Source organism: Vulpes vulpes, chromosome 5, assembly GCF_048418805.1.
Source record: "Vulpes vulpes isolate BD-2025 chromosome 5, VulVul3, whole genome shotgun sequence".
In the NCBI taxonomy this organism is placed as follows: domain Eukaryota; kingdom Metazoa; phylum Chordata; class Mammalia; order Carnivora; family Canidae; genus Vulpes; species Vulpes vulpes.
In genome coordinates, this window is record NC_132784.1 from 63705876 (window position 1) to 63731165 (window position 25290).

At 57.2% G+C, this 25290-nt stretch overlaps 3 protein-coding genes across 10 annotated transcripts; 2 read left to right on the top strand and 1 right to left on the bottom strand.

Annotated features, from left to right (window-relative positions):
- Window positions 1-763: 763 nt before the first annotated feature.
- On the bottom strand, window positions 764-11214 carry BAD (BCL2 associated agonist of cell death). 3 transcript variants are annotated; one of them, XM_026004567.2, is made up of 4 exons: window positions 11087-11214; window positions 10471-10635; window positions 1826-2016; window positions 764-1280 (listed from the first exon to the last, which is right to left on the bottom strand). In XM_026004567.2, the coding sequence occupies exons 2-4, from the start codon at window positions 10625-10627 to the stop codon at window positions 1155-1157; spliced, it is 474 nt and encodes a 157-aa protein (XP_025860352.1). In that variant the 5' UTR covers window positions 10628-10635; window positions 11087-11214; the 3' UTR covers window positions 764-1154. The 3 variants fall into 3 exon arrangements, with proteins under 3 accessions (XP_025860352.1, XP_025860351.1, XP_025860350.1); XM_026004566.2 differs by lacking the exon at window positions 11087-11214 and adding an exon at window positions 10900-10975; XM_026004565.2 differs by lacking the exon at window positions 11087-11214 and adding an exon at window positions 10718-10953.
- Window positions 11089-15645, top strand: GPR137 (G protein-coupled receptor 137). Of its 2 annotated transcripts, none has more exons than XM_026004561.2 (8): window positions 11089-11641; window positions 12757-13128; window positions 13212-13261; window positions 13926-14151; window positions 14270-14419; window positions 14532-14660; window positions 14762-14880; window positions 15192-15645. In XM_026004561.2, the coding sequence occupies exons 2-8, from the start codon at window positions 12772-12774 to the stop codon at window positions 15349-15351; spliced, it is 1191 nt and encodes a 396-aa protein (XP_025860346.1). In that variant the 5' UTR covers window positions 11089-11641; window positions 12757-12771; the 3' UTR covers window positions 15352-15645. The 2 variants fall into 2 exon arrangements, with proteins under 2 accessions (XP_025860346.1, XP_025860348.1); XM_026004563.2 differs by lacking the exon at window positions 11089-11641 and adding an exon at window positions 12080-12384.
- A 1567-nt stretch (window positions 15646-17212) lies between these two features.
- KCNK4 (potassium two pore domain channel subfamily K member 4) lies at window positions 17213-25280 on the top strand. Of its 5 annotated transcripts, none has more exons than XM_072758308.1 (7): window positions 17340-17472; window positions 18922-19187; window positions 22445-22568; window positions 22691-22851; window positions 23053-23239; window positions 23666-23908; window positions 24608-25280. In XM_072758308.1, exons 2-7 carry the CDS (start codon window positions 18999-19001, stop codon window positions 24940-24942), a joined length of 1239 nt encoding a protein of 412 aa, XP_072614409.1. In that variant the 5' UTR covers window positions 17340-17472; window positions 18922-18998; the 3' UTR covers window positions 24943-25280. The 5 variants fall into 5 exon arrangements, with proteins under 5 accessions (XP_072614406.1, XP_072614409.1, XP_072614407.1 ...); XM_072758306.1 differs by lacking the exon at window positions 17340-17472 and adding an exon at window positions 17595-17727; XM_072758307.1 differs by lacking the exon at window positions 17340-17472 and adding an exon at window positions 17595-17727 and having other exon boundaries at window positions 23769-23908.
- Window positions 25281-25290: the final 10 nt, after the last annotated feature.

Consider the following 25290-nt stretch of genomic DNA (forward strand, 5'->3'; position numbering starts at 1 on the left):
GCTCCTTCCCCATCTCTCCCAGTCCCAGTGTTAACTCACCTCCTCCCTGAAGCCCTCCCTGACTTTCCCTTTCCCTTGCCGGAGGGAGCCGCCCTCTCCGGGTTCTCAGTCCTTGTTACAGCCCTCAGCTGGCGGAAACTCCACTGAGAGGCGGGCTCTCCCCCTGCCAGGAAGCTCCAGACAGCGGCCAGCGGAGCTGTGGTGTAATCCGTCTCTGTATACCCGGTACAGAGCGCTGGCTGGTCTATAGGGGGCTCCGATAAATGTTTCTGGGATTCAGCTCAGCTCCGAGCTCTGCTCCCAGGTCCTGGTGAAGCTTCTCAGTTCCCTAGTGACCAGTCCAGTCCCAGCCCAGGGCCCAGCCTTCCGTCCCCCCCGCCCCCCCCCCGCAAGTCTTGCCAGCTCCCTGAATAGAGCTGGCCCCAGGCCGGCCACACAGTAGCTGTTTGAAAGGAGTGACCCAAATAGGAACAACTGACCCTCCCTGGGGGGCCGCGGCACGGTTTGCCGAGCGCGGAATTCCGGCCGGCCGGCCTGCAGTTCCCAATTACCACATTAGAGATAAGGCCCTGGGGCCCCCGCGGCCCCGCCGCTCCGCTTTCCCTTTCCGGAGGCCAGGCAGCCACTCTGCTCGCCGCTCCGACCCCTCCCGGGCTCGGTTCCAGGAGAAGCCACTCAGAAAGAGCCTCGGTTTCCCTCACGTGTAAAGCGAGGACGCTCTCAGGGTTGCGAGGCCCCGAGCGACAGAGAGAGGAGCCTCGGCGGCACGAACGCGGGCTTTATTAGCACATTTCGTTGCGAGTGACAGCCCGCAGCGACACCGCGGAGGAAAGGGTTCTGGAGAAGTTAGGGTTTTCCTTCCTGGCAACTTGGCGCAGACGCTTGGGGCAGCCCGGGGTCGGAGCCGGGGCGGGGGCACGGGGCCACTTCCGGCCGCCAAGGGCGCGTAAACTTCAAAACTTCCGACGGGGCCAAACCCCTCCGTGCTCCTGGTGCACACCGGAAGGGAATCGGCTTTGGGTCAGATCGCCTCCTTCGAGAAGGAAAGAACTGAACCTCTTTCTTACATCGAGCCTGCGGGAGACTTCCGCCCACACCCAAGATGGCCGCCGGCGGCGCCGAGAGAAGGGGAGAGTTTCGGGATGCGGGACGGGTCACTGGGACGGGGCGGAGCCTCCTCTCCCCAAGTTCCGATCCCACCAGGACTGGATGACGCGCGTCCAGCTGGGGCTTTGTCGCATCTGCGTCGCTGTCCCCGCGCTCTTCGGGCGAGGAAGTCCCTTCGGGGTGGGAGGAGGAAAGGGTTAAATGAGTTAGCTTGTTCTGGCAGCCCGAGTTGGAGCCCTCCTCCTCCGGAATCCCGCCGCTAAGTGAGATGCCGGCCGACCTAAAGACCATAGCTCCCAGCATGCCCTGCACCGAGGGGCCTCCTGTCCACTTTAGGAACCTCGAAGGATCATTTGGGCCCTTAGGAACGGGACTGACTAGGTCCCAGACACACTGTGCCAGGGGCGCGGGGAGAGAACGCCTAGGACCCCGGAAGGGCCCGAGACCTAGCCTCTGGAAGCCGGGACGGCAAATCAAGAACTAAGTAATTCTGAAGTTGTTGAAGCCAAAGAACCCGGATATCTGAAAGGGACTGCCCGGGAGCACAAATGCCAGCATGCTCCGCGCCGCGAGGATTTGGGGAACTCAGGACCTTTAACGTTCTGACGCACGGTGTGGACTACAGATACCGGCAGGCCCTGGGACTCAGGAAGGGTCAGACGGAGAGGAGCGGCCCCGGAACTACAGTTCCCGACATGCTTTGGGGGCCGGCGCTCACCTTGAAGGAGCCCTGGAACTCGTCGCTCATCCTGCGGAGCTCGCGGCCATAGCGCAGTGCTGCGCAGAGGTTGGGGGGCGCTGAGCTCGAGCGCCCCCGGAAAGGGCTGAGCTCTTCTTCCTCCATTCCTTCATCCTCGTCGGTCCCCGCGGGGAACGAGCTGTGGCGACTCCGGGTCTCAGCCCCAGCGCCTGCACGGGGGACGGGGGCGACATGAGTCTCTACTCCTTTGCGCCCCCAGCCTTGCCAAAGCCCTCCAGGCAGCTCCCTCTCGCTGATGTCTCTGTGTGCACAGTACCTCCAGGGGTACCTGGAGCCCCAGTTCAGTTCCTTCATATGTAAAGCGAGGGAAGCTCCTGGGGCTTTTGTGAAGATTCGAATTAACTTCTCAGTAATCCCACAAATCTTAATTGAGCCCCAACAGTGGGCCAGGCCCTTAGAGTATCAAATGACCTGCCTCTGTGCCTGCCACAAAATAAGGCCATAAGTAGTATAATTATCAGTGCAACACCATAGGGCCTCGGGGCACTCCCTGGATGAGGTCTCTGGCCCCAGGCAGGGCTGAACTCTAGCTCAGCAAGTGATCTGCTGGGGCCCATCTATTTCACTGTTGTGGCCTAGGGAGACCTTGGGTCCCTGGAGAACAAGCACCTGTCTGCAGCATGTCTGTACCTCCCAGAACACCCACTTTGGAGATTGAGTCTGGAAGGGTCTGTTAATTTTTTTTCCCCTTAATATTTTATTTACTTATTTGACAGAGAACACAAGCAGGGGGAGCAACAGGGAGAGTGAGAAGCAGGCTCCCTGTTAAGCAGAGAGCCCAATGTGGCCCACCAGGACCCTGGGAACATGATCAGAGCCAAAGGTGACACTTTAAGTCACCCAGGTGCCCCTGTCTGTTGACCTTTTAAGGTAATGATTATGGAGCACTTACTATGTGCCAGCCCTCAGAATTACCTCATTATGCTCCTAACCATCTTATTTTTTTTTTTTTAAGATTTTATTTATTTATTCATCAGAGATACACAGAGCGAGAGAGAGAGGCGGAGACACAGGCAGAGGGAGAGGGAGAAGCAGGCTCCATGCACCCGGAGCCCGATGTGGGACTCGATCCCGGGTCTCCAGGATCCGCCCTGGGCCAAAGGCAGGCGCCAAACCGCTGCGCCACCCAGGGATCCCCCTGCTCCTAACCATCTTAAGGAGTACTAACATTGCCTCCATTTTATAGACGATAAGACAGAGGCTTAGAGAAATGAGACTTGTCCAAGGTCACACAATGTGAAGCTCTCAGGCTGGAACTCCCTAGAAGTTTCTTGGACTCCCGAGTCCAGTAATTAGCCATTGAGCTACACCTCTTCCCTTGTCGGACCACCCTTCAGCTCTGAACCAGTGTGCTCACCTCTGTGTGGGGAGAGACCTATCCCCTACTACCAGTGGCTGTGTAGAGGTCACATGAAGCATGTGAAAGTGCTCTGAGAGTTGAAAGTACATGATAGGTTGTCATTCACAGTCACCTCTCCTGTGTTCTGACCTCTGTACTGTGTGCCATCCCTCCACTCCTGCCAATCCCACCCCCAAATCCAGACCAACAAAGACCTAGAACCACTCCCAGGAGCAAGAACCCAGAGCTACATAACAGCGTGAAAGACAGCATGGGCTCAGCAGCTGAGCACCTGCCTTTGGTTCAGGGTGTGATCCCGGAGTCCCAGGATCGAGTCCTACATCAGGTTCCTTGCAGGGAGCCTACTTCTCCCTCTGCCTGTGTCTCTGCCTCTCTCTCTGTGTGTAACTCTCATGAAGAAATAAATAAAATCTTAAAAAAGACAGACTGACAGCATGGAACAAACACACGGCAACATGCTGGGGGTCCCTGGCAAAGCCCATCTGTCAGGGAAGGCATTTTGGAGGAAGTTGGATTTAGGCCAGGCTCTGAGGCCAGGGACAAGTGTCTCATTCTCTCCCAAAGGACCTTACACAAAGCCCTACAGGTCACTTTTAGGGGCTAAGAAAGATCCATGGCTAAGAAAGCTAAGATGTGGGGATCCCTGGGTGGCGCAGCGGTTTGGCGCCTGCCTTTGGCCCAGGGCGCGATCCTGGAGACCTGGGATCGAATCCCACGTCGGGCTCCCGGTGCATGGAGCCTGCTTCTCCCTCTGCCTATGTCTCTGCCTCTCTCTCTCTCTCTCCCCGCCCCCCCGTGTGTGACTATCATAAATAAAAAAAAAAAAAAAAAAAAAAGAAATAAAAAAAAAAGAAAAAAGAAAGCTAAGATGTGAAGAGAGTACTCGATTCAGAAAGGTCTAGATTAAGAGAGTGGTCAGAGCTCCTGGCTGTTCTGAGCTTCACCCAAGTCCAGGCCTGATGTCAGGAAGGAACACCATACAGCCTTTGAGAAGTGAGGTGGAAGTGGAGAACAGGCAGCTAACTCAGAAATCAGGATTGGGGATACTGCCTGAGAGTCAGGAATAGAAAGACCCCCTGATAAGAACAGGCCCATCTACAGAGCACTTTCCAATTCTGTGGGGGGTGAGGGTGTGGGCAGAGGCAAGGGCCCCACCTCAACCAGATTTCTGTGACCTTGGGCCATATTCTTCCTCTTTTTTTTTTTTAAGGATTTTAAAAAAATTATTTAAGAGAGAGGGGAGCATGGAGGTGACTGAGAAGAGCAGAGGGAGAGAGGGAAGCAGACTTCCTGCTGAGCAAGGAGCCCCGATGTGGGGCTCTATCCCAGGACCCTAGGATCGTGCTCACTTCGGCAGCACATATACTAAAAGCAGGATCCTGGGATCATGACCTGAACTGAAGGTAGACCCTCAACTGACTGAGACCCCCAGGTGCCCCACCTTGGGCCCTCTCCCAACCTTTTGGGGCCTTGGTGTCTTCCTCTATGAAATGGGGGCAATTTCTATCTCCCAGGACCTCCAAGAACAGATGAGACAAGGAGAACACCAGGTTCTGCCCCTTTTACATCCCGAAGCCTCCCAGCTTCCCAGTGAGGTAGCTGCTAAGTTCTCCCTATATTACAGATGAAGAAATGGAGGCACCTAGAGGTTAGGAACTTGCCAGAGGTCCTGGAGCTGGCACACCCTCCTAGCCACTTAAGTGCTCGAGGAATGTCAGCTATTCTCCTTTACTAGTTTTTAATAAGGCACACAACCACCACACTTGACAGACACAAGGTCCAAGAGTCAGAAAATGAGTGACTTGCAGGCCACTTGGTCTGGGTACCACCTCCTTGCCTAGGAATCAGAACCAGCAGAATACTTGCCATGTCAAGTTCAAAGTGCTTCACCTGAATCAATTCATTACATCTCCATCACACCCCATGAGGAAGGTTCCTCACTGTCCCCATTTTACAGGAGAAAACTAAGGCACAGAGAGGGTAAGTACCTTCCCCAATGTCACACAGCCAGTAAGTGGCAGAGCTGGGATCCAAACCCAGCCAGTTTGGCTCTAGGGTCTGTGTGCTTAATGCTCATGCCCCAGGTTCCCAACAGCAGCACCTTGGACCACCTTGGGGGTGCAGTCTGGGGGAAGGCACCTCTGGGCCTTTGGTGAGTGCCCGCTCTATCAGGAGCCTATCAAATGGGGTAGGGTAGGGTATTTTCACCAAAGCCATGGATTTAGCAATGCCAACCGAGTCATCATCAAAATGACAATAATTTGTGTAAACTGAGCTTTTAAAAGTGCCCTACTCTTTGCTGGTCATAGCTTGAAAGAAGCCATAAACAATATATAATTAACTGTGTTGGTATATTCCACTAAAATTTTAAAAACGTCAAAACCATTCTTTTTTTTATTTTTTTAAAGATTTTACTTATTCATGAGAGACCCACAGAGAGAGAGAGGCAGAGACTCAGGCAGAAGGAAAAGCAGGCTCCATGTCTCCATGTGGGGAGCCCGATGCAGGACTTGATCCCGGGTCTCCAGGATCACACCCCGGGCTGATGGCGGCACTAACCGCTAAGCCACCGGGGCTGCCCTGTCAAAACCATTCTTAGCTCACAAAAAAATAGGGATTTAGCCGTGGCTATGGTTTGCCAACCCCTGCTCTAAACCCAACTGTGTCTGTCCCCTTCCTAAAACCTTCAGTGGCTCCCAATTGTCGAGGAGGTGAAGTCCAAACTCCTTAGTGTGTCTTTCAAGGCCTTTATCTTCTGGTTCTAACTTATACTTTACTTGTCCATCATCAGGAGGTCATAGGTTATTCACGTCTACCTCCACTGAAAGAATGGCAGTCCTCAACTCTGCTCAGAGCCTAGGCCAGCTCATAGTAACAATAACAGCAACAATCACAGTAATAGTAAGAACAAAGATTCCTCTGGACCAGGCAGTGTTTCTAAGCATTTTTCCTATATTAATTGATCAGATCCTCCCTACAACCTAGAAGGGAGGACTAGTTCTATTCTCATTTTACAGATAAGAAAACTGACGCAGACAGAGTTAACTAGCCTGCTCAAGCTCAAACTGCTAATAGAGGGTAGTGTGGTGTTTGAACCCTGTGGCCTCACCTACTGGGCATTCCTCCTTCCCTCTCTACCATCCATCCACACACACAGCTCACCACATACCTGCCTGTCCCCGGCACTGGGCTATGCGCAGGGCCTGTCACAGCACAGAAGGTAGCTCAGTCTCTGCCCTGGGGATGCTGACAGTCCAGGCCCACAAGACCCAGGGGCCAGGGGATATGAAGTGTGACAGGACTCTGCCCATCTGGAGGGGGCAGTGGCTTTGTAGCTCTGGCAGGCCATTCGCACTTGTTGATTTTTATGGGAAAATCACTTACTTTTTAGGTATTGAAAACAAAGTTTAAGAACACCTGTGCTAAAAAAAAAAAAAAAAAAAAAAAAAGAACACCTATGCTGTCCTCGCACTTTCTTTCCCTTGCAGCCCTCCTCATTGAAGGGTCTGGAGCTAGGGGAGGTGTCCTTATCACTGCTTCAGACTATTCTCACTCCCTCCTCCTGGGTCTAGTTATCCAGGCCACACACCCCCTGGTGCAGGAACTTCTTCCATCCAATCCCTGCTGCTCTCTCCATCACCACGTATCCTTATTCATTCACAGGACCCAAGTGGTCCTTCCCCTTCCTAGCCTCTCCTTCCTTGCCCTGCCTTCTCTAGTCCTGCCCTCACTCTCAATTGCAGGGACAGAACCTTCGGTAATTCTATCCCAAGCCTTACACCCCTACCTGGCTGGCTCCCTGCCTTGGTAGCCCACTCTAGTGATGCCAGAAGTTCCAGAGCAAACTGACACCCCACACCAACCATTCCCTCCCTTGCAGGCACCTCTCCCCAGCTAGGCTGAGACAGGCACAACTCTGGTTAAACTATAACTCCCTGCTGGCCCCCACAGGCCCCTGGTAGCCAGTGTGGCTGGAGAAAAGCACAACCATGCAGCCACCACTGAAATTCATGGCCATAGGGATGCCTGGGTGGCTCAGCAGTGGAGCATCTGCCTTTGGCTCAGGGCATGATCCCGTTTGTCTGGGGAATCCAGTCCCACCCTCCAAGGAACCTGCTTTTTCCTCTGCCTTTCTCTCTCTGTCTCTCATGAATAGATAAAGTGAAATAGAAAGAAAAGAAAGAAAGAAAAGAAAGAAAGAAAGAAAGAAAGAAAGAAAGAAAGAAAGAAAGAAAGAAAGAAAGACCATTATACCCAGTTGCGCCCTTGACATTGCCCAGTACACTTCACATGCTCTATGTTTGGGGATGCACGACTACTTCAAACCTGATCCTTTCTCCTTCAACCCTCTCCTGGAGAACCTGGAAGCACCCACAAGAGAAACTTCTACTACTTCCCATAAAGTATCTACCCAAGACCACGCAGCTATGTCCACTGTCTGGCGTTTAGCTGAGCTAGCCCTCCCCAGGCACCAGACCCCTCCCCTACTCAAAGACATCTCTCTAGCTAGTCTCCCTTCTCTCCTGCCTCATTGGGTAGTTTCCTGGCTCCTGGATTACTCCCATCAGCTTATAGACGGGCTTTTTTCTTTCTCCCTTCTAAAATAAAATTTAAAAAATTAAATTAAAAATTAAACAACTCAGGACATCTCGGTGTCTCAGCGGTTGAGTATCTGCCTTTGGCTCAGGGCGTGATCCTGAGTCCCGGGATCCAGTTCCACATCGGGCTCCCTGCTTTTCCCTCTGCCTATGTCTCTGCCTCTCTCTGTGTGTCTCTCATGAATAAATGAATACAATCTTTTTTAAAAAAATTAACCCTTTCTGGATCCTCCTTGGGCCTTCAGGTGCTGCCCATTTCTCTGCTCCCTTTTCTGGAACACAGCTGCCAAGATTGGGCTCTCTCCTTTCTGCCTCCACTTCTCTTCCTATCATCCCTCCCCACTGAACTGAGCTCAGCCTTCCCCCCACCTCCCCACCCAAACTGCAACAGCCCCCTCTTGGTGGCTCCAGGGCTCCGCTCCCAGTCCCCCTCCAGCCAGACTATTCCCCCTTGCAGCCCAGGCCCTGCCTGCTCCTGGTTTCCCTCCAATCCTGCTAATTCTTTCTCAGTCCTCAATGCTGCCTCTTCCTCTGCTGCTGGCCTGTCTATGCTGGCTCCCCGGGCCTCAGAGAACATTACCTCAGTGATTGAAAACTCCCACGTGTATAAACCCCACCTGGACCTATGCCTATTAGAAACCTCCATCTGGCTGCCCAAAAGGCACCTCTCACCTGCCCTGGCCCAAACAGTTCTGCCATAGCTCCGTCCTTCAGGTGCCCAGGCCAGATTCCTTGCAGCCATCCCTGGCTCCTCTCATTTCCACCCCTGCCCCCAACATCCAGTTCGTTGGCAGATCCTGCCAGTTCTACCTTCAAAATAAACCCAGAGGGATCCCTGGGTGGCGCAGTGGTTTAGCGCCTGCCTTTGGCCCAGGGCACGATCCTGGAGACCTGGGATCGAATCCCACGTCGGGCTCCCGGTGCATGGAGCCTGCTTCTCCCTCTGCCTGTGTCTCTGCCTCTCTCTCTCTCTCTCTCTCTCTCTCTCTCTCTCTCATAAATAAATAAAAAAATATTTTAAAAATAAAATAAAATAAAATAAAATAAACCCAGAGTCCAGCTATTTACCACCCCCACTGCCACCACCAGGTGCAAGCCACCATCCTTCCTCACTGGGACTCTTGTGGCTGCCTCTCCTGCAGCCCCATGGCTGCTTTTGCCCATTGCAGACTAGTCTTAACTCTGGGGCCCTGGTGATTCTCTTGATCCCAAATCAGACCAACTTGCCTCTGCTCAAAGCTGTCCCATGTGTTTCCACTCAGAGTGAAAGCCAACACCCTGATACTGGCCTTCCAGGCCCTGCCCAGGGGCTCCTTCCCCTCCCATCTATCCCTCCCTCCACTTCCAAACTCTCCTCTCCCCAGGGCCTAGACCGTGTCCTCCCCTCAGGGCCTTTGCATTTGCCCTTCCCTAGGCCAGGATCTGTCTTTTTCCAATGATATGGACGGGGCTCACCCCTCACCCCTTCCAAGCTTTGCTGTAATATTGCTTCCTGCCAAGGCTGACCCTGACCACCCCGTTAGAGTCTCCCAATACTCTGGATTTCAAAGAGAAAGTAAATGTTTCTGGCACTGCCACCCAGCGCCTGTCATCTTCTAACACATTATGGCATTTGTTTGTTTATGGCTTGTCTCTTCTCACTCTCTCACTTAGCTAGAATGTAGGCACCACAAGGGCAAGGGCTTTTATCTTTTTTGTTCACTGGTGTACCCCTGGCAGCTGGGATAGCATGTGGCACAAACTAAGCACTTGATATGGAGGATGAAGAGGAACAGGGAGGTGGGGAGTAGAAACCTGTAGCGGAGCAGAAAAACAGCAAGTGCAAAGATCTGGATGTTAAAAAGGAGGTAAAGAAAATCTGGAGTTCAGTCTGACAAAGTGTGGGGGGGAGCTGGGGGGGCCGGGGAGGAAGACCCGGTAAGCCTTCCTATTCCTGAAGGTGGGGATGGATGGGGTCATTCAGACTTCAGGAGGTCAGGGATACAAGTTTTGTTCACACCAGACCTCTATAGTGGTTCCAGGCGCCCAAACCTGTGTTGGGCATTGGGGAGGTGGGCACTGGTGAGAAATGGCCACCGCACTCTGTGCCCATCCTTCCATCTTAGCACTGGGTTCCCTCAGTGGATGTGGACAGGCCCGCTTCCTGGAAGAGGGCTATCCTTGGAGTCATTTACCCCTGGCAACTGGCAAGGATAGTCCCCGTGTGGGTGTGTGCCACAGGGCAGGAAAATACATACCTGGGGCTAAGGTCCAATTTCAGGGAAGGTGCAAAGCTGGGGGCAGGGCACCTTGGAGTCTTCCAGCCCTGGTTCCTACCAAAGGTAATGCCAACCAAGTGTGACCTTAGGCAAGTCATTTCCCCTTTCTGGCTGACTGGTTGTCTCTAGGTGATTTGTGTTCTGGTCCTATGCTAACAGCTACATTCTTTGAACATTTACTGCGCACTGGCCCTATAATTGCTTCCTATATATTTCTACTAATCATCCCAACAGCCCTACAATGGTGGTGATTAATTGCTCTGGTTTACAGAAGAGGAAACTGAGGTGCAGAGAGGTTAGGGACTTACTCAAGGCCAGCGAGTGGGGATGCAGCTAGGATGCAGGGAGCTGTTGGGCCCGGGGCAAGGTGGCCAGGCAGGTACCTACCTCCATGGTGTTTGCGGCTGGCTGGCTGCCCCTGCTGGTGACCAGCTTCCCCTAGGAGGCCTGGGGGCCGGTCCCCTGTGGGGCTGGGGCCCAAGCCCCTATTTGCAGGGCTGGAGTCTTCCTGCTCACTGGGCTCAAACTCTGGGATCTGGAACATGCTCTGGGCTGTGGGGGCAAGACAGTAGGTAGTTAGGGCACAGCTGGGGCAAATGGTGGCTAGTGAAGGGAGAGGGCAGCAGATGCCCACCTTGGAACCCCAGGTTCACTCCGCCTCCGGGGCCCCCGTTTGTCCACTGAGGCTAGCTGGGCAGGTCGCTCAGCCTGTCTACCTAAATCTCCTCTTGTGGAGCCCCGGAGCTGTGAAGCGGTTCCAGGTCCCTACCTAGGCCCTGGCCCAACCTGTCCTCGGTGACGGCACACAAGTCTTACCCCAAGCCCGATCTCGAGGCCCCTGACCCGGGCCTGCCGCCTCCCTCTAGTACTGAGGGAGTCCGGCCCTAGTTGCCTGGGTAACGGGAACTGTCACCGAGAGGGCCCAATCAGCTGGTGATATGTCACTAAGGCGGGCCAGGGGGCGTGGCTGCTCCTGGCCCAGACCCCGCCCCCGCCGGCGGACCTGCGCCCAGCCCACTGCCGTCGTCCCGGGTCCCTTCCTCTTCTCCCCGCCGCTCGGTTCCTGACTTCCTTGTGCCTGGGTCATGCGTGGGAGCAGATGAGGGATTCTCTGGGGTCTCCTCTTGGAACCTGGAGACCAGCTTCTGCTGACAAGCCCTTCAGCCCCTTTGGGCCTTAGTCTCCACTCCTGTAAAATGGGGATGATGACATCTCCCTTAGAGGCCAGGGAACTCTGTAAACCGAGTGGCGATTACTGTGGGTGAAAGCACTTTGCAAAGCTTCAGCTGAAGCTCAGCCGTCGGATGCAGGTGTTGCTGCTGTCACTGCTCCGTGTGGACGGGGGAGTCGGGTCGGGAAGTCCCGCTCCCTCCTCCCCACAGTGGAAACCGCACCGCACGCCTCGGGCGCACTACTCCGCGCGCCAGCTCAGGAGCGCTAGAGATAAGCGAGGAAGCCTCCTCCCCGGCAGGATGGCTGTCCCGGCGCGGGAGAGGGGGCCCCGCTGAGGGTGGCCGTAGGACTTAAGGGGGCTTCGCGCAGGCACAAGGCCGGCCAGGTGAGCGGGAACCGCAGCGGGCCGGGGCGTGGGGCGGCAGTGCCTCCCCGGGACTGCGGGGCCCTGTGGGCGAAGCCCAGGGGGCGGGGCCCGGGGGCCATCTTGGCTGCGGGCGGAAGTTTCCTTCGGAGAGCCGGTGAGGGGAAGTTGTTGCCGCCCCTCCGCCGGGCGGCGCGATCTCAATTTGGGGATAGGGAAGAGAAGCATGGGAACTGGAGCCCCCCAAACGAACGAGGGCAGGTGGCCCCGGGCACAGCCCACTCGGATGCGGTTCAGCCCGGGCGTCTCGGCCTCCGCCTGCCTCTAGTAACCCCTGGCGCCCGCCGGCAGCGCACCTTGCGCCAATTCTCGCACGGCTCCGGCGCGAAGCTGCGGAGCTGGTGGAGCCAGACTCTGCGCAATAAGCGTAGCGAACGGCGCCCGCGCAGGCGCAGGCGCAAGAGGGGGCGGAGCAGCGGGAGCCGGGGAGCTGAGGAGCCCTAGCCCCGGGTCCCAGCGACCAGAGCCCGCTCCCGCAGCGGCGTACGGAGGACCCGGCGTCGGCCTCCTCCCGCCCCCCGAGGCTGGAGAGTGGATGCAGTGGGGGGTGGGGAGGGGCAGCGTCCGGAATTCCGAGGACGGAGGGCAGAGGCCATCCCCAATCCGGATTATTGGGGGAACAGAGACCCCCCCCCCCCAGTTTGGGGAGGAGGAGAGCTGGGCGTTGAGCGCCCCCCGCAGCGACCACTGCCTTCAGTCGAAGGGTATCTGCCGGCTCTCCCCCTCGGGCCCGATCGACTCCAACGGCTAAGGCCAGGGACCCCTGTCTTTCAGGCTCTGCACGCCCCCACCCCGGCTCTGGGGCTGGCCCAGGGAGGAGACCCTGCCCACTTCCCGCCTCTGCCCTAGAGGGGCACTCCTTCCACGCCTCAGAGTGAGGGGCCCAGGCCCCAGGCAGGCTGCCTGTGCCTCTCTGCAAGGGGAGGGTCTCTCCGTCGAGGGGGAAGGGCCTGCCAGCTGCAACTTCTTTCCTCCTGAGCTCCTCATCTCTGTCGCTGCACCCTGCAACTCCCACCCCTCCGTATTTATTTTCCTGGCCCCCAGCCAGCCCCTCCGTCTCTTTCTCTGGGATTCAGGCCTCCCTTCCTGACATGGAGAGTAACCTGTCTGGCCTGGTGCCTGCTGCTGGGCTGGTGCCTGCGCTGCCTCCTGCTGTGACCCTGGGGCTGACTGCGGCCTACACCACTCTGTATGCCCTGCTCTTCTTCTCGGTCTATGCCCAGCTCTGGCTGGTGCTCCTATATGGACACAAGCGTCTCAGCTATCAGACCGTGTTCCTGGCACTCTGTCTGCTCTGGGCTGCCTTGCGCACCACCCTCTTCTCCTTCTACTTCCGAGATACCCCCCGAGCCAACCGTCTGGGACCCCTGCCCTTTTGGCTTCTCTACTGCTGCCCTGTCTGCCTGCAGTTCTTCACACTGACACTTATGAACCTCTACTTTGCCCAGGTAACCATGGTAATGGGTGGGGGTGGGCTGTGGGGTGGGAAGCCCCAAAGGCCCAAAGGAATGATGGGCATCTCTGCTCCCAGGTTGTGTTCAAGGCCAAGGCGAAGCGCCGGCCGGAGATGAGCCGAGGCTTGTAAGTACAAGGGACACGTGGGCATATCCCTCAGGCCAGGGGCAGGGAACAGCCTTGTGTCCGTTTCTTGCCCCCACCCTGTGTAGTGCCAGGGCGAGGACAACTTAACAAATGTTTTTGAAAGAACCATGAAAGTTAGGCACGTGGTACACACGGCTCAGCAAAGGCACTGCATCCGTGAAGGGCAGCATTGAGAGAAATAGCTATGCTAAGTGTGAAGGAAAAGGCCCCCAGGGTCATCCATGATGGATGAAGAGCTGGAGGCCCCAGCCCTGGGAAGCCCCAGACTGCACTCCTGGCTGACCTTGGGTGGCAATAAACTTGTCATTTGTATAACGTCTTTCAGTGTTCTTATCCCCATCTGAGAGATGAAGAAACTGAGACCCAGCAAGGCAAAAGCCTCACGTGCAAGGTCATAGATATGGCAGGAGGCAGCGCCAGGGCCTACTTAAACCCAGGTTTCTCTCAGTCCTGTGCTCTTTCCACTGCACCACAGCTATCCCGTATGGGCCTCAGTTGCCCTATCTGTAAACCTGGAGGGCTGGGGTTCAGACTGATTTGGTCTGGATTGGTTCTGATTGACACTGGAGTCTCCTGGGGGAGTTTGGGTGGTCAGGGAGTGCCAGGGATGGTTGTCTGGGGCTGACTGTGCTGTGGGCTGTAGGCTGGCTGTCCGAGGGGCCTTCGTGGGGGCCTCGCTGCTCTTTCTGCTGGTGAATGTGCTGTGTGCTGTGCTGTCTCGCCGGCGCCGGGCACAGCCCTGGGCCCTCCTGCTGGTGCGAGTCCTGGTGAGCGACTCCCTCTTTGTTATCTGCGCCCTCTCTCTTGCTGCCTGCCTCTGCCTTGTTGCCCGGCGTGCACCCTCCACCAGCATCTACCTGGAGGCCAAGGTAGGGCCAAAAGCCCTGATACCCGGTTTTCCTTTGGGGTCTTTGGGCAGTGGTCTTCAGGGCAGAGAGGAAGCTGGAGCCTTCCCGCCCTGAGGGTCCCCATTGTCATCTGTGCCAGGGAACTAGTGTGTGCCAGGCAGCTGCGATGGGTGGTGCCATGGTCCTGCTGTATGCCAGCCGGGCCTGCTACAACCTGGCAGCCCTGGCCTTGGCCCCCCGGAGCCGGCTGGATGCCTTCGATTATGACTGGTACAACGTCTCTGACCAGGTGGGCATTCAGCACATTGGCTACCTCCTCTTGGCCTCCACTTGGCCTTGGCTCTGTCTGGGTGCCCCTCTGGCGCAGTTGTGGATTGACACAAACCCCTGCCTTCCCACAGGCGGACCTGGTGAATGATTTGGGGAACAAAGGCTACCTGGTGTTTGGTCTCATCCTCTTTGTGTGGGAGCTGCTGCCCACCACCCTGCTGGTGGGCTTTTTCCGGGTCCACCGGCCCCCACAGGACCTGGTGAGGGCCAGCGGAGAGGGGTGGATGCTGGGAATCCCTTGGGCTGGGGTCTGGCAGGGCTGTGGGGCAGCAGAGAGCATGATGGTGGCTTTTTCTCCCAGAGCACCAGTCGCATCCTCAATGGGCAGGTCTTTGGTTCCCGCTCCTACTTCTTTGACCGGGCTGGGCATTGTGAGGACGAGGGCTGCTCCTGGGAGCATGGTCACAGCGAAAGCACCAGGTAGGAACCCTGGCCCTGAGATCCTCCGGGCTCCCAGCTTGCTCTGTTGAGCCATGGGGATCTAGAACCTGGTCTGCCAACTTTCCCCCTTGATCCTGCCCCTGCCGTGCCCGAGTTTCCCGTCTATACTAGGTGAGGTACCCTCTGGTTTCAACCGCAAGATCAGTTTGCCACAGTGTAGAGGATTCAACTCCTGGGTGCTGGAAAGCTGGGGTCCTGGACCCTGTTCTGAACCTCCCTGCCTCTCCCAACTCCTGTGAATGTGGCCCTGGTCACTGCCTAGGGACTGACCCTTGTTTCTCTGCCTGCAGCATGTCAGGCAGCCTAGGCTCTGGCAGCTGGTACGGCGCCATCGGGCGGGAGCCAGGCTGGTGCGGGGGCAGCCAGACACGGACCACTCCGCTGCTCTTCTCCCAGGTGCTGGGACCAGGTGGCCACCACCACAGTCTCTACTCCACCCCACAGACGTGATCCCCTTCTCTTCTCCCCTAGAACACCCAGACCCCAGTCCTCCCAACCCAGGCCCCGTGCCAAGTTCACCTGCCGCTTCTTGCCCAGGATCACGGGAGACTGTGGCCACCTCTTCCCCTGGCCGGCTCCTTGTTCCTCCTGTCGTAGTGAGCTTGTGCTATCCCCACAAGGGAACATGGCTCTGGCTGCCAGATGCCCACAGCACCTTGGCATGACCTGCCGCCTCTGCTTCTACACTGGAGCCAGCTACCTCTCCTGCACCTGTCACTCAATAAACAGTGTCTGTACCCCTCATCTGTTCACTGTCATTTGTCTGCTTTTTGTTCCTTATGTCATTGCTTACACGGCTGAAGACCCATCAGACCCAGGCCCTCCAAAGGAGCAGCTGGGCTGGGTTGGGGTCACTTACCCGACCAAGACTGGTGGGCAGGGAGAGGGAGGAGCCTGCAGTCTGATGGCAAAGGAAGCCAGAAGAGTGTTCCCACTCCAGTCTACTTCTTGCTTGAAAAATTTCTACTCTCTCCTCAAAATCTGCAGATGTCATGATCTCCAGGTCAGGGAGCCTTGTATCCCCTCGGGGTTCCAGTGACACTGTGATTATGCATCTCGTATGCCTGTTACCCTTGCTGGATTGGGATTTCTGGAAACCCTGTTTCCCTGTCATCTTTCCCAACCTGGCATTCCAGGCCAGGGGTTAGTCTAGGGCTGTGGAGGAAGTGGCCTGTGACTGAGTATCCCCACCTCCCTACCAGGTGTGGATTTGGCCAGATAGTTAGGCTGCCCCGTATAGTCTGCCTGGGGGCCCCTTCTCTCTCTCTCTCTCTCTCTCTCTCTCTCTCTCTCTCTAAGATTTTTATTTATTTGACAGAGGAGAGAGCAAGTGAGCACAAGCAGGGGGAGTTGCAGAGGGAGAGGGAAAGGCAGGCTCCCCACTGAGCAAGTAGCCCCATGTAGGGCTTGATCCCAGGATCTTGGGATTGTGACCTGAGCTGAAGGCAGACACTTAACCAACTGAGCCACCCAGGTGCCCCTGGGGGCCCTTCTCTACTGCCCCTGATGCCATGTCACTGCCTTCTTTGGGGCAGTACCACAGCCTTGTCAGATCTGACATCTGTCTTGTGGCTGGGAGTCATCTATCAGAGGATCTCTCTCCTGTCCACATACCTGGTCATCACAGCTCTTAGAAGCTCCTGCCGCCTAGCACTAATCCTGTCTTGAAATTTTTCACTTGGAATGATCTGGGAACCCACCCTTCAGGGCTTCTGGAGAGGTCACCTGAGGCTGAGAATGAGCTTGAAGCTTAACAGTCACTTTTTGTTAAAAGGAATATTTGTAAGGCGCTTTATTGTGTGTGCCAGCTTCTGTTTTGAGCATTTACAAATACCTCCTTAATGCTCAGAGCAGCGCTCAGGTGATAATCATCCCTTTTCTGTAAGTGGGAACTGGGAGGCTCTGGAGAGCTTGGTAACACGTCTACGCCCTCTACTGGTAGGGGGTGGTCAGACTTCGAGCCCAGGCCTAAAACCACCCACTGTCAGAGCTGAAGACCCCGGGCCAGAGGATTTGGGGGAGAGAGCAGGGTTTAAAGAAGCAAGTGGGAACACAGGAGAGCAGTGCCGAGACCTGCCTGAGCCCTAGTTGTTCGGGCTGTGGGGGAGTGCTGGCACTAGTTCCGCGTCGGGATGGCTACGGAGGCGAGGACCAAGGGATGGGCAGGGGTGGGGGCAGGGGGCCATGACTTTCCAGAACTGGGACCCCACCCTACCACAGCCAATTCCGGGTTGTTTCAGTGGCTCGCCCACCCCTTTGTCCCGCGGGGCCGACTCCCTCAGGAGGGCTGAGCCCAAGGGCCACGCTGTCCCCAGGGACGGGGAGTTGAGGGTTCTTCCGATCCGTAGTGGACCTGGGAGATGCTGGGAGATTAGCGCGGCGCCTGACCGGGGAGGTGAGCCGGCAGATGTCCTGGCCGGGGCCGCGCCGCTGGCCACGCTGGCTGGCCGGCGGGGCAGTACCAGGACTCCGGGCTGAGACTCCAGGCCGGACCCAGCGGCGACCCGCCTCGGGCTCCTCTGCCCCTCACCTGCCGAGACCGGACCGAATTGGGGGGCTGGGCGGCCGCAGGTGAGGGGCCGCGGGGTACGGCGCCCGAGGCGAGGGCGCGGCACGGAGGCAGGCGCGGCGCAGGAGGGGTTAAGCTTCGCAGGAGGGGGGCTTCTGGAGGCGGGGGGGGGGGGGGTCCCAGCTCCGGCTGCCGCCCGCTCCGCCCCTGCCGCCGCCGCCGCCGCCGCCGCCTCCGCGGCCCAGCCGGCACCGGCGAGGCCGCGCGGTGCCTGGGCCGCAGCCGCAGCCGCAGCCGCAGCCGCAGCAGAGCCGACAGTGAGTGCGGGGCCTACGCGGGAAGGAGTGCGGGGCGCTGGCGGAACTCCCCGGCAGGGAGGGGTGCGCAGGGGGCGGCCGGCCGGGCGGGGCGCGCACCTCCCGCGCGTGGGCGCCTCCGGGAGTCGAGCGGCCGCGCATCCTGCGCCCGCACGCTCCCGGCGTCAGCGTGGAAGCCTCGGGAGGCTGTGGGAGCGGACGGCGGGTGTGCGGTGTGTCTGGTGGCGGGCGCTGCGCGGTGTGTGTGCGCGAGTGTGTGCACACGTGCGCGCGGACCTCCGGGGAGCCTGGGGCCGGCGCGCACGCCCCCGAGGGTCCGGGCGTGCCCGTGAGCCCGGGGAGTGTGCAGGTGGAGTGTGCGCGTGCAGCCCGGGCAGCCGGGCAGGAGGGAGCCGCAGGGCGGAGCGTGGGCGCCCGGGTCTTTGTGCCCGCGTGTGTGCGCGTGGGCGCCGCCGCCCGCTGTCCCGGGGGCCGACATCTGTCCGGGAGGATGCTGCCCGGGTCTGGCCCTGATCGCTCCCGCCCGGTTCCTTCCCGGAACCCGGCACACTCCCTGCCCCCCGCCCGGCCTCGCCCCAGCGCAGCCACGGGACCAGCCCCTGGGTTCCTCGAAAGCCCGGCGGGGCGCCGGGAGACCCTGGAGGCTACCCGCCCGGCCCCCCGCGGGTCGCGGCGGAGCGGAGAAGAGGCGCGATGGCGAGAGAAGCGCGAAGATGCTGCGGCAGCCGCGGTGGAGGAGCCGGGACCCGCCATCCCCGTCCCCGCCCTGCGCGGTCCAGCCTCTCCTCCCGCTTCCCCTTCGCGCGCCTCCTCGCCCCCTCCGCCTCCTGCTCTGAAGCGGGTTCCTCACGCCCCTCCAGGCCCCCGGCGTTGTCTCGCTCGCCCACCTGTCCCTTGGCTGGCTCGGGCTCTCTTTCCCCCCTCCACTCTCCTTCCTTTCCCTTCCCGGTGCCCTCCTCTCATCTCGAGTCCTGGAGTCCTCGGACAGGGGCTGAGGGCCGGGCAGTGGAGGTAAGGGGGAGGACAGAAGTGGGGGGACTGGATGTGTCCTGGCAGAGGGATGTGAAGAGAGGACATTCCCCGCAGTTAGTGCTGGGGGCTCCAGGACCTCTGGATGCGTGGGGTTTGGAGGAGGAAGGTGTAGGGGGGAGGAGGCCAAGTTACTGACCCCCACATTCCTGGTTCTGTCCACAGTGACCGCTGCTCCCCAGGAGCCCCCTGCCCGGCCTCCCCAGGCAGGCGGAGGGATTGGCCGGGCCCCTGGGCGCGCCATGCGCAGCACCACACTCCTGGCACTGCTGGCACTGGTCCTACTCTACTTGGTGTCTGGTGCCCTGGTGTTCCAGGCCCTGGAGCAGCCCCACGAGCAGCAGGCCCAGAGGGAGCTGGGGGAGGTCCGAGAAAAGTTCCTGAGGGCCCATCCGTGTGTGAGCGACCAGGACCTGGGGAGCTTCATCAAGGTGTGTGGGTGGGTGGGAGCCCCTTCAGCACTTGCCTGTGACCCCCTGAAAGTAGCTGCATGCCAGGGAGGCCCAGACTGCCACTCCCCCCACCCTTGAGGGCAGAGTATGGCTGAGGGGTACAGGGCAGAGGCTGGATTCCAGGTCTCTGTGTTTTCAATATGGTGGCCATGGGAACACTTGTCCACCTTGCCTCTCCTGGCATTGGATTGTCTCCTTCAGTTGTGATGGTGGTTGAGTGAGGGAACAAGTGAAGGAGGAAATGAATAAATGTCCGGAGCACATGAGATATGTTACATTTTCACAGGCCTAACTCATTGGTTCTGGGTTGCCGGATGAAATCCAGAGCACCTGGATAATTGTGAATTTTAGCCACTAAAAACTTAAAAAATAAATATGTCCCATGCAAATATTTTGGCAACCCTACACTGGCTTCTCTACTTCTTTGGAGTCACAGAGGACTTGCAGATGCCCAAGAACATTGTGAACAGTCCTCTACCCCATTGGAAAATGCTCTTATAGCTATATCCCTCCCAGTGGTTTCAGAGGCTGTCAGAGGACGCATTCAGAGAGTTCCGGGATCCCCTAAGCTTGCCACCATGGATACCAAGTTAAGCATCCCTTCTCCCCAGGACACATGCTTATGATAAGCAGGCTAGAGGAAGGGCAAGTCAGGAACCGGTTCAGCTTTGGTTCAGTGACTAAAGAAAGTGCTGGGCTTCAGCCTTCTGGGGGTACTATCAGAAAAGCACCTTAGTTGCTTTCTGTGATTTCTGAGTAACTCTCATATAAAATCCCTAAGGAGTAAATTTAATAAATTAATGTTTATTACTTTATTGAAGAGTACCCCTTTCCTTGCCTGTTCTTTTGGAGGGAGGAGCCATCACCGCAGGGAGGCCTCAGTGTTCCCCCTGATTCCCAGGGTGGCAGGGCCAGGAGCAGAGATGAGGGTGGGGTGGGGCCAGGACACAGGTGACTTGATGTTGTCTCTGACACTTCCAGAATGCCCATTGAGGCTCAGAGAGGCCTGGGGAGGAGAATGTGTCTGGCCAGACCACAGGGCAGAGGGAGGAAGGGAATCTGACCTATTTTATCTTCACGATGTAAATGCTTTCGTCCTGGATAAAAAAAGAAGAAGAGGAAGGGCAGAAATTACAAGTGTGGGCGACAGCTGCTTTCTCTTCCACAACTAGGCAGTCATGCAGCAAGTGTGCACCTACTGTGTGCTAGGTGCTGTGCTATACACCATAGGTGAGCAGGGAAATTGGTAGAGGGGTGGACCAGATGCAGGCTCTACCCTAGAGAATGTCACTCTGGGATGAGGGGAGACAGATCCATGGAGATCCACTGTAAGATTCAGTAGAAAGGGAGCTTTCCTTGCTTCCTTCTTTGTTAAACACCTGTTATATGCTGCCCCCCCCCCCCCCAGCAAGGTGCTGGGGGCAAGGAGGGAGATGCCAGGGACCTTTGAGAGGAGCTGGTCATTGAAATGAGGCAGGTGAGCCCTGTAGAATTTAGAGATGTGTGATTGGTTTGCAACAGACCTGCCGGCAGAGGAACAGCATGGGCAAAGGCGTGGAAGTTGGAAAGCTCAGAGTGTTTTGCAGAACTCGGATTTAGCAGATGCCTAGTCATTCGAAGCAAAAATTAGAACACACAGGATGACAAAGGATTTTTTCCCCCTAAGTAGTGAATTTATTGGGAAAGTCTTGCAAAATAAAATTAAATCACTTTAAATCATACATTTCACTTCTTGGCTTCATTTAAAAATTGTGATTACAGGAAATGGTATCATCTCAGAAAATCTGGGGGTAAAGTCACTGCAACTTGGGTTTCACATGGGGGCCCCAGGAAAGAAGGCTGGGGAAAGGAAGGTGAGGACTAGATTGAGAAGGAGCTGAAATGCTGCGCTGGGAGTGTGGACTCTATGCTGCTACAGAAGGGAGCTGTGGAGGATTTAGAGCAGTCACTTTAGGAAGATTAATTTGGAATGGGTCTTGCTAATGAGGATTGCAGTCAGAGAGGAAGAATGTGGTTTTTGAGCTCTCCCACTGCCTTTGTGCCTTGGCTCTGTGCTCCTTAGGGGAAAGGCCCCTCTGCCTCCCCTGGTCCCCTATTATGCTCTGACCTCTGTCATTTAAGGCAGACACTCTCAAAACACAGACTCTGTCTCTAAGAGACCTGCAAGGTGGCAAGAGGGGCAGATACATGGCCATCTCATTAATTTAATCTTATTTACTGAGCACCTACTATGTAGCACAGGGTTTGGCTTGGATTTCAGTAGGGTGGGTGGGGGTTTGTGTGTCCATGAACCTTCAAATATTGGGGACAAAATTTGATGCTATATGAAGCTTCCTGGAGAAAGGGTCCCTAACTTCCATCAGATTTTCTAAGGCAAGTTGCTCAAACTCAGCTTCCCAAGGGGCGGTGGGAGTGGTGGGGTCTGTGGAAAGTTGAAAATCATGGCATGATCACTACCTGGGACTAATTTAACAAATGCACAGGGCTTATTTTGGCGTGAGTGCTTTAACTCTTCATAACTGTCTGAGATAGACACTAGTATCATCAGGCACAGAGTCAACTTGCCTGGGGTCACACAAATGTCCATGCAGGACATTTGAACCCAGTGGTCCAGGTCTGTGCTCCTGAGCTCAGTAAATTTGAAATCTTTTGTGTGAAATGAAGGGGCAGATAACTAAAATCTTTCCATTTTTTCTTAAGATTTATTTATGCATGGATGTATTCACTTATTTAGAGAGAGTGCTTTAGCACACGCAAAGGAGCACTCTAGCACACACCACAGGAGCTCTAGCACAAACCACAGGTGCACTCCAGCATGCAGGAGGAGAGGGGTGGGGGGAAGAGGCAGAGGGAGGGGAGAGAGAGAGAATCCTAAGCAGATCCCCTGCAGAGTGTGAACCCCCTCCAAGGGGGCTCAGTTTCAGGATCCTGAGATCATGAGCTGAACCAAATCAAGAGTCCCTCGATTTACCGACTAAGCCACCCAGGCACCCCAATTAAAATATTTCTGAAATAATGTGGAGGTCAAACACAACTGAGCCACCGGATTTTGCAATGTCTACTCTGAGGGGGATGAGCCACCGGATTTTGCAATGTCTACTCTGAGGGGGAAGACGGGAGGGAAGGGGGGAGTGGGGAGGGGATGGAGGACACCTCTCTGGAGACTGGTGGGCCGGGGGCTTGGCCAGGACAGTAAGGAGGGACTGAGGTTCCTCCTTCTGCGCCTTGTCCTGCAGGAGGTGGCTGATGCCCTGGGAGGGGGTGCGAACCCTGATACCAACTCAACCAGTAACAACAACCACTCAGCCTGGGACCTGGGCAGCGCCTTCTTTTTCTCAGGCACCATCATCACCACCATCGGTGGGGGAGGGGACTGGGCATGGGAGGGGGGCAAGGGGCCGCTGGGTTTTCTCCTGGGGGAAGGTGCAAAGGAAGTGGGTGCCAGGCAACCCCTAGACCTCCTGCACGGCCCCTCTGCCCAGGCTACGGCAACGCGGCCCTGCGCACGGATGCTGGGCGCCTCTTCTGCATCTTTTATGCGCTGGTGGGGATCCCGCTGTTTGGGATCCTGCTGGCAGGGGTCGGGGACCGGCTGGGCTCCTCTCTGCGCCGCGGCATCGGTCACATCGAAGCCATCTTCCTGGTGAGCTGCTCCTCGCCCTGCGCGCCCTTGCGCTGAGCTTGTGTTACCCTTCCCTACGTCCCCGCCCCGCAAGTGAGCGCCGGCCTCTGGGTGTCTCGGCCGCGGGAGCCTGGCGCACAGGCTTCCGCAGGAGGGGGTGGGGGGCCTGTGCCTGGAGGTTTTGGCGACTCCTCGGGTCCTGCCCATTGCTCCTCCCTGCAGAAGTGGCATGTGCCACCTGAGCTGGTGCGAATACTATCCGCGGTGCTCTTCCTGCTCATCGGCTGCCTGCTCTTTGTTCTCACGCCCACGTTCGTGTTCTGCTACGTGGAGGGCTGGAGCAAGCTGGAGGCCATCTACTTCGTCGTAGTGACGCTCACCACGGTGGGCTTCGGGGACTATGTGGCCGGTGAGGCCACCTTTCTTGTGCTGCACTTCCCTATCCACTTTATTCATGCCCTGGGGCCCTGCACTCTTGCATCTTCCTCCAAATTCCTTGTGGTGTGTGTGCTCTCACAGGCGCTGGGTCCAATCCCTACCTGCACTCACGGAATGCACCTTTGGAATGCACCTTTGCGTTTTTGCACGGATGCAACACCTCATTTGCTCTTACATTCTTGCATGTCTGCACCCCATGCATGTGCACACATATATTAAGTGCACCCCTCACGCATCACATTCTTATATATGTGCACCCCTTCCATATGCTCACATTTTGAGGTGTGAGCACACTCACTTGCATATTATTATGTGGCACATCTTTAGGTAATGCACACTTGTCTTGCATGCATTCACACACTCTAGCACATACTCACTGATTGCCCTGGGGAGGCAGATCCTCTCACTGAGCTGGGAAGAGGGGCCGTGAACCAGCAGCTCACAGGCTTAAAGTCTGCCCCACAATCAACATTCTTCTGGCCTCCCCGGTGGTATCCCAGGCGCCAGCCCCAACCAGGGCAATGCAGCCTACCAGCCGCTGGTGTGGTTCTGGATCCTGCTCGGCCTGGCCTACTTCGCCTCTGTACTCACCACCATCGGGAACTGGCTGCGAGTAGTGTCCCGCCGCACTCGGGCAGAGGTAGGCGCCCCTGGGTCGGTGCTGCTCTTGCGCTGTGCACTGATGCATTGTACCCTAACAGCGGGTTGATCAGTCCACCTCCCTTCCAGAGCGTGGGCCTCTCAAGGCAGGGACTGAGTACCCCTGCAACGTGCAACCGGTCCAGGAACAAAGGGTTAAACTTGGACCGGTTTGCAGATGACTCCATCTCTGCTCCCATGAATAGGGTTGTGAGATTTGGAAAAAAAAAAAACAAAAAAACAGGAAGCCCAGTTAAATGTGACTTTCAGATAAATTATATTTAATATGTTAGTGTAAGTAAGTCCCAAATGTTGCCCCGAGAGAGACATGCATATATTAAAATTAAAATTCTATTTGTCCTTTATCTGAAAGTCACATTTAACTGGGCGACCTGTGTTGTGTCACCCTACTGGGCGCGCCAGACCGAGGAGCTCCATAGAGGCGCAAAGGTCTCTAGGGGGCACCGGAAGGGTGCCTGACATAAAACTGGGGCTTTCTGGAAACGCTCCTGGAGAGGAGCGGATGGAGGAGAGGAGACCGTGTAGCTGGGTGATGAGCCTTTCCCCCGCCCTGGCGGTCTGAGACTGGAGGACCAGGGGGACGAGCGGGGTCCGTGCCCACTGGCGAACGGGCAGGTTCCCGGGGTTGCAGAGGCGGTCGAGGGCCCGCGGCCGAGGACTGCCTTTACTCCTCGCGCAGATGGGCGGCCTCACAGCGCAGGCCGCCAGCTGGACCGGCACGGTGACGGCGCGGGTGACCCAGCGAGTCGGGCCCACGGCGCCGCCGCCGCTGGAGAAGGAGCGGCCATTCCTGCCTCCACCGCTGCGTTCGGCGCAGCCCGCCGGCAGGCCCCCGTCCCCGCTCCCCGAGAAGGCCGAGCCGCCCTCGCCGTCCTCGCCGTCCACCCCGCCCACGGCCTCCGCGCTGGACTACCCCAGCGAGAACCTGGCCTTCATCGACGAGTCCTCCGACACGCAGAGCGAGCGCGGCTGCGCGCTGCCCCGCGCGCCACGGGGTCGCCGCCGCCCCCCTAACCCTGCCCGGAAGCCCGTGCGGCCGCGGGGCCCGGGGCGCCCGCGGGAGAAAGGCGGACCGGTGTAGGGGCAGGACCCCGGCCTGGGCCTCTCAAAGGGCTCGGTTCTCGCGCTGTCCCCGGCATGCTCTGTTTGTCTGACCAAAGAGGCCTCCGGACCGCACTGAGGCCTGGGGAGGCGGCCGCGGGTTGCCCCTCCCCCGCCCCGGCCCTCTCCTCACTTCATGCATTTGCAGACCCCCATGGCTTTCTGTCTCGCTGTTCGGCTGGGCCCGTCCCTCGCCACACCTCACGACTGTGCCTCAAAAGCCTGCATCAATAAACGAAAAACAGTTTGCACCGCTGCGGG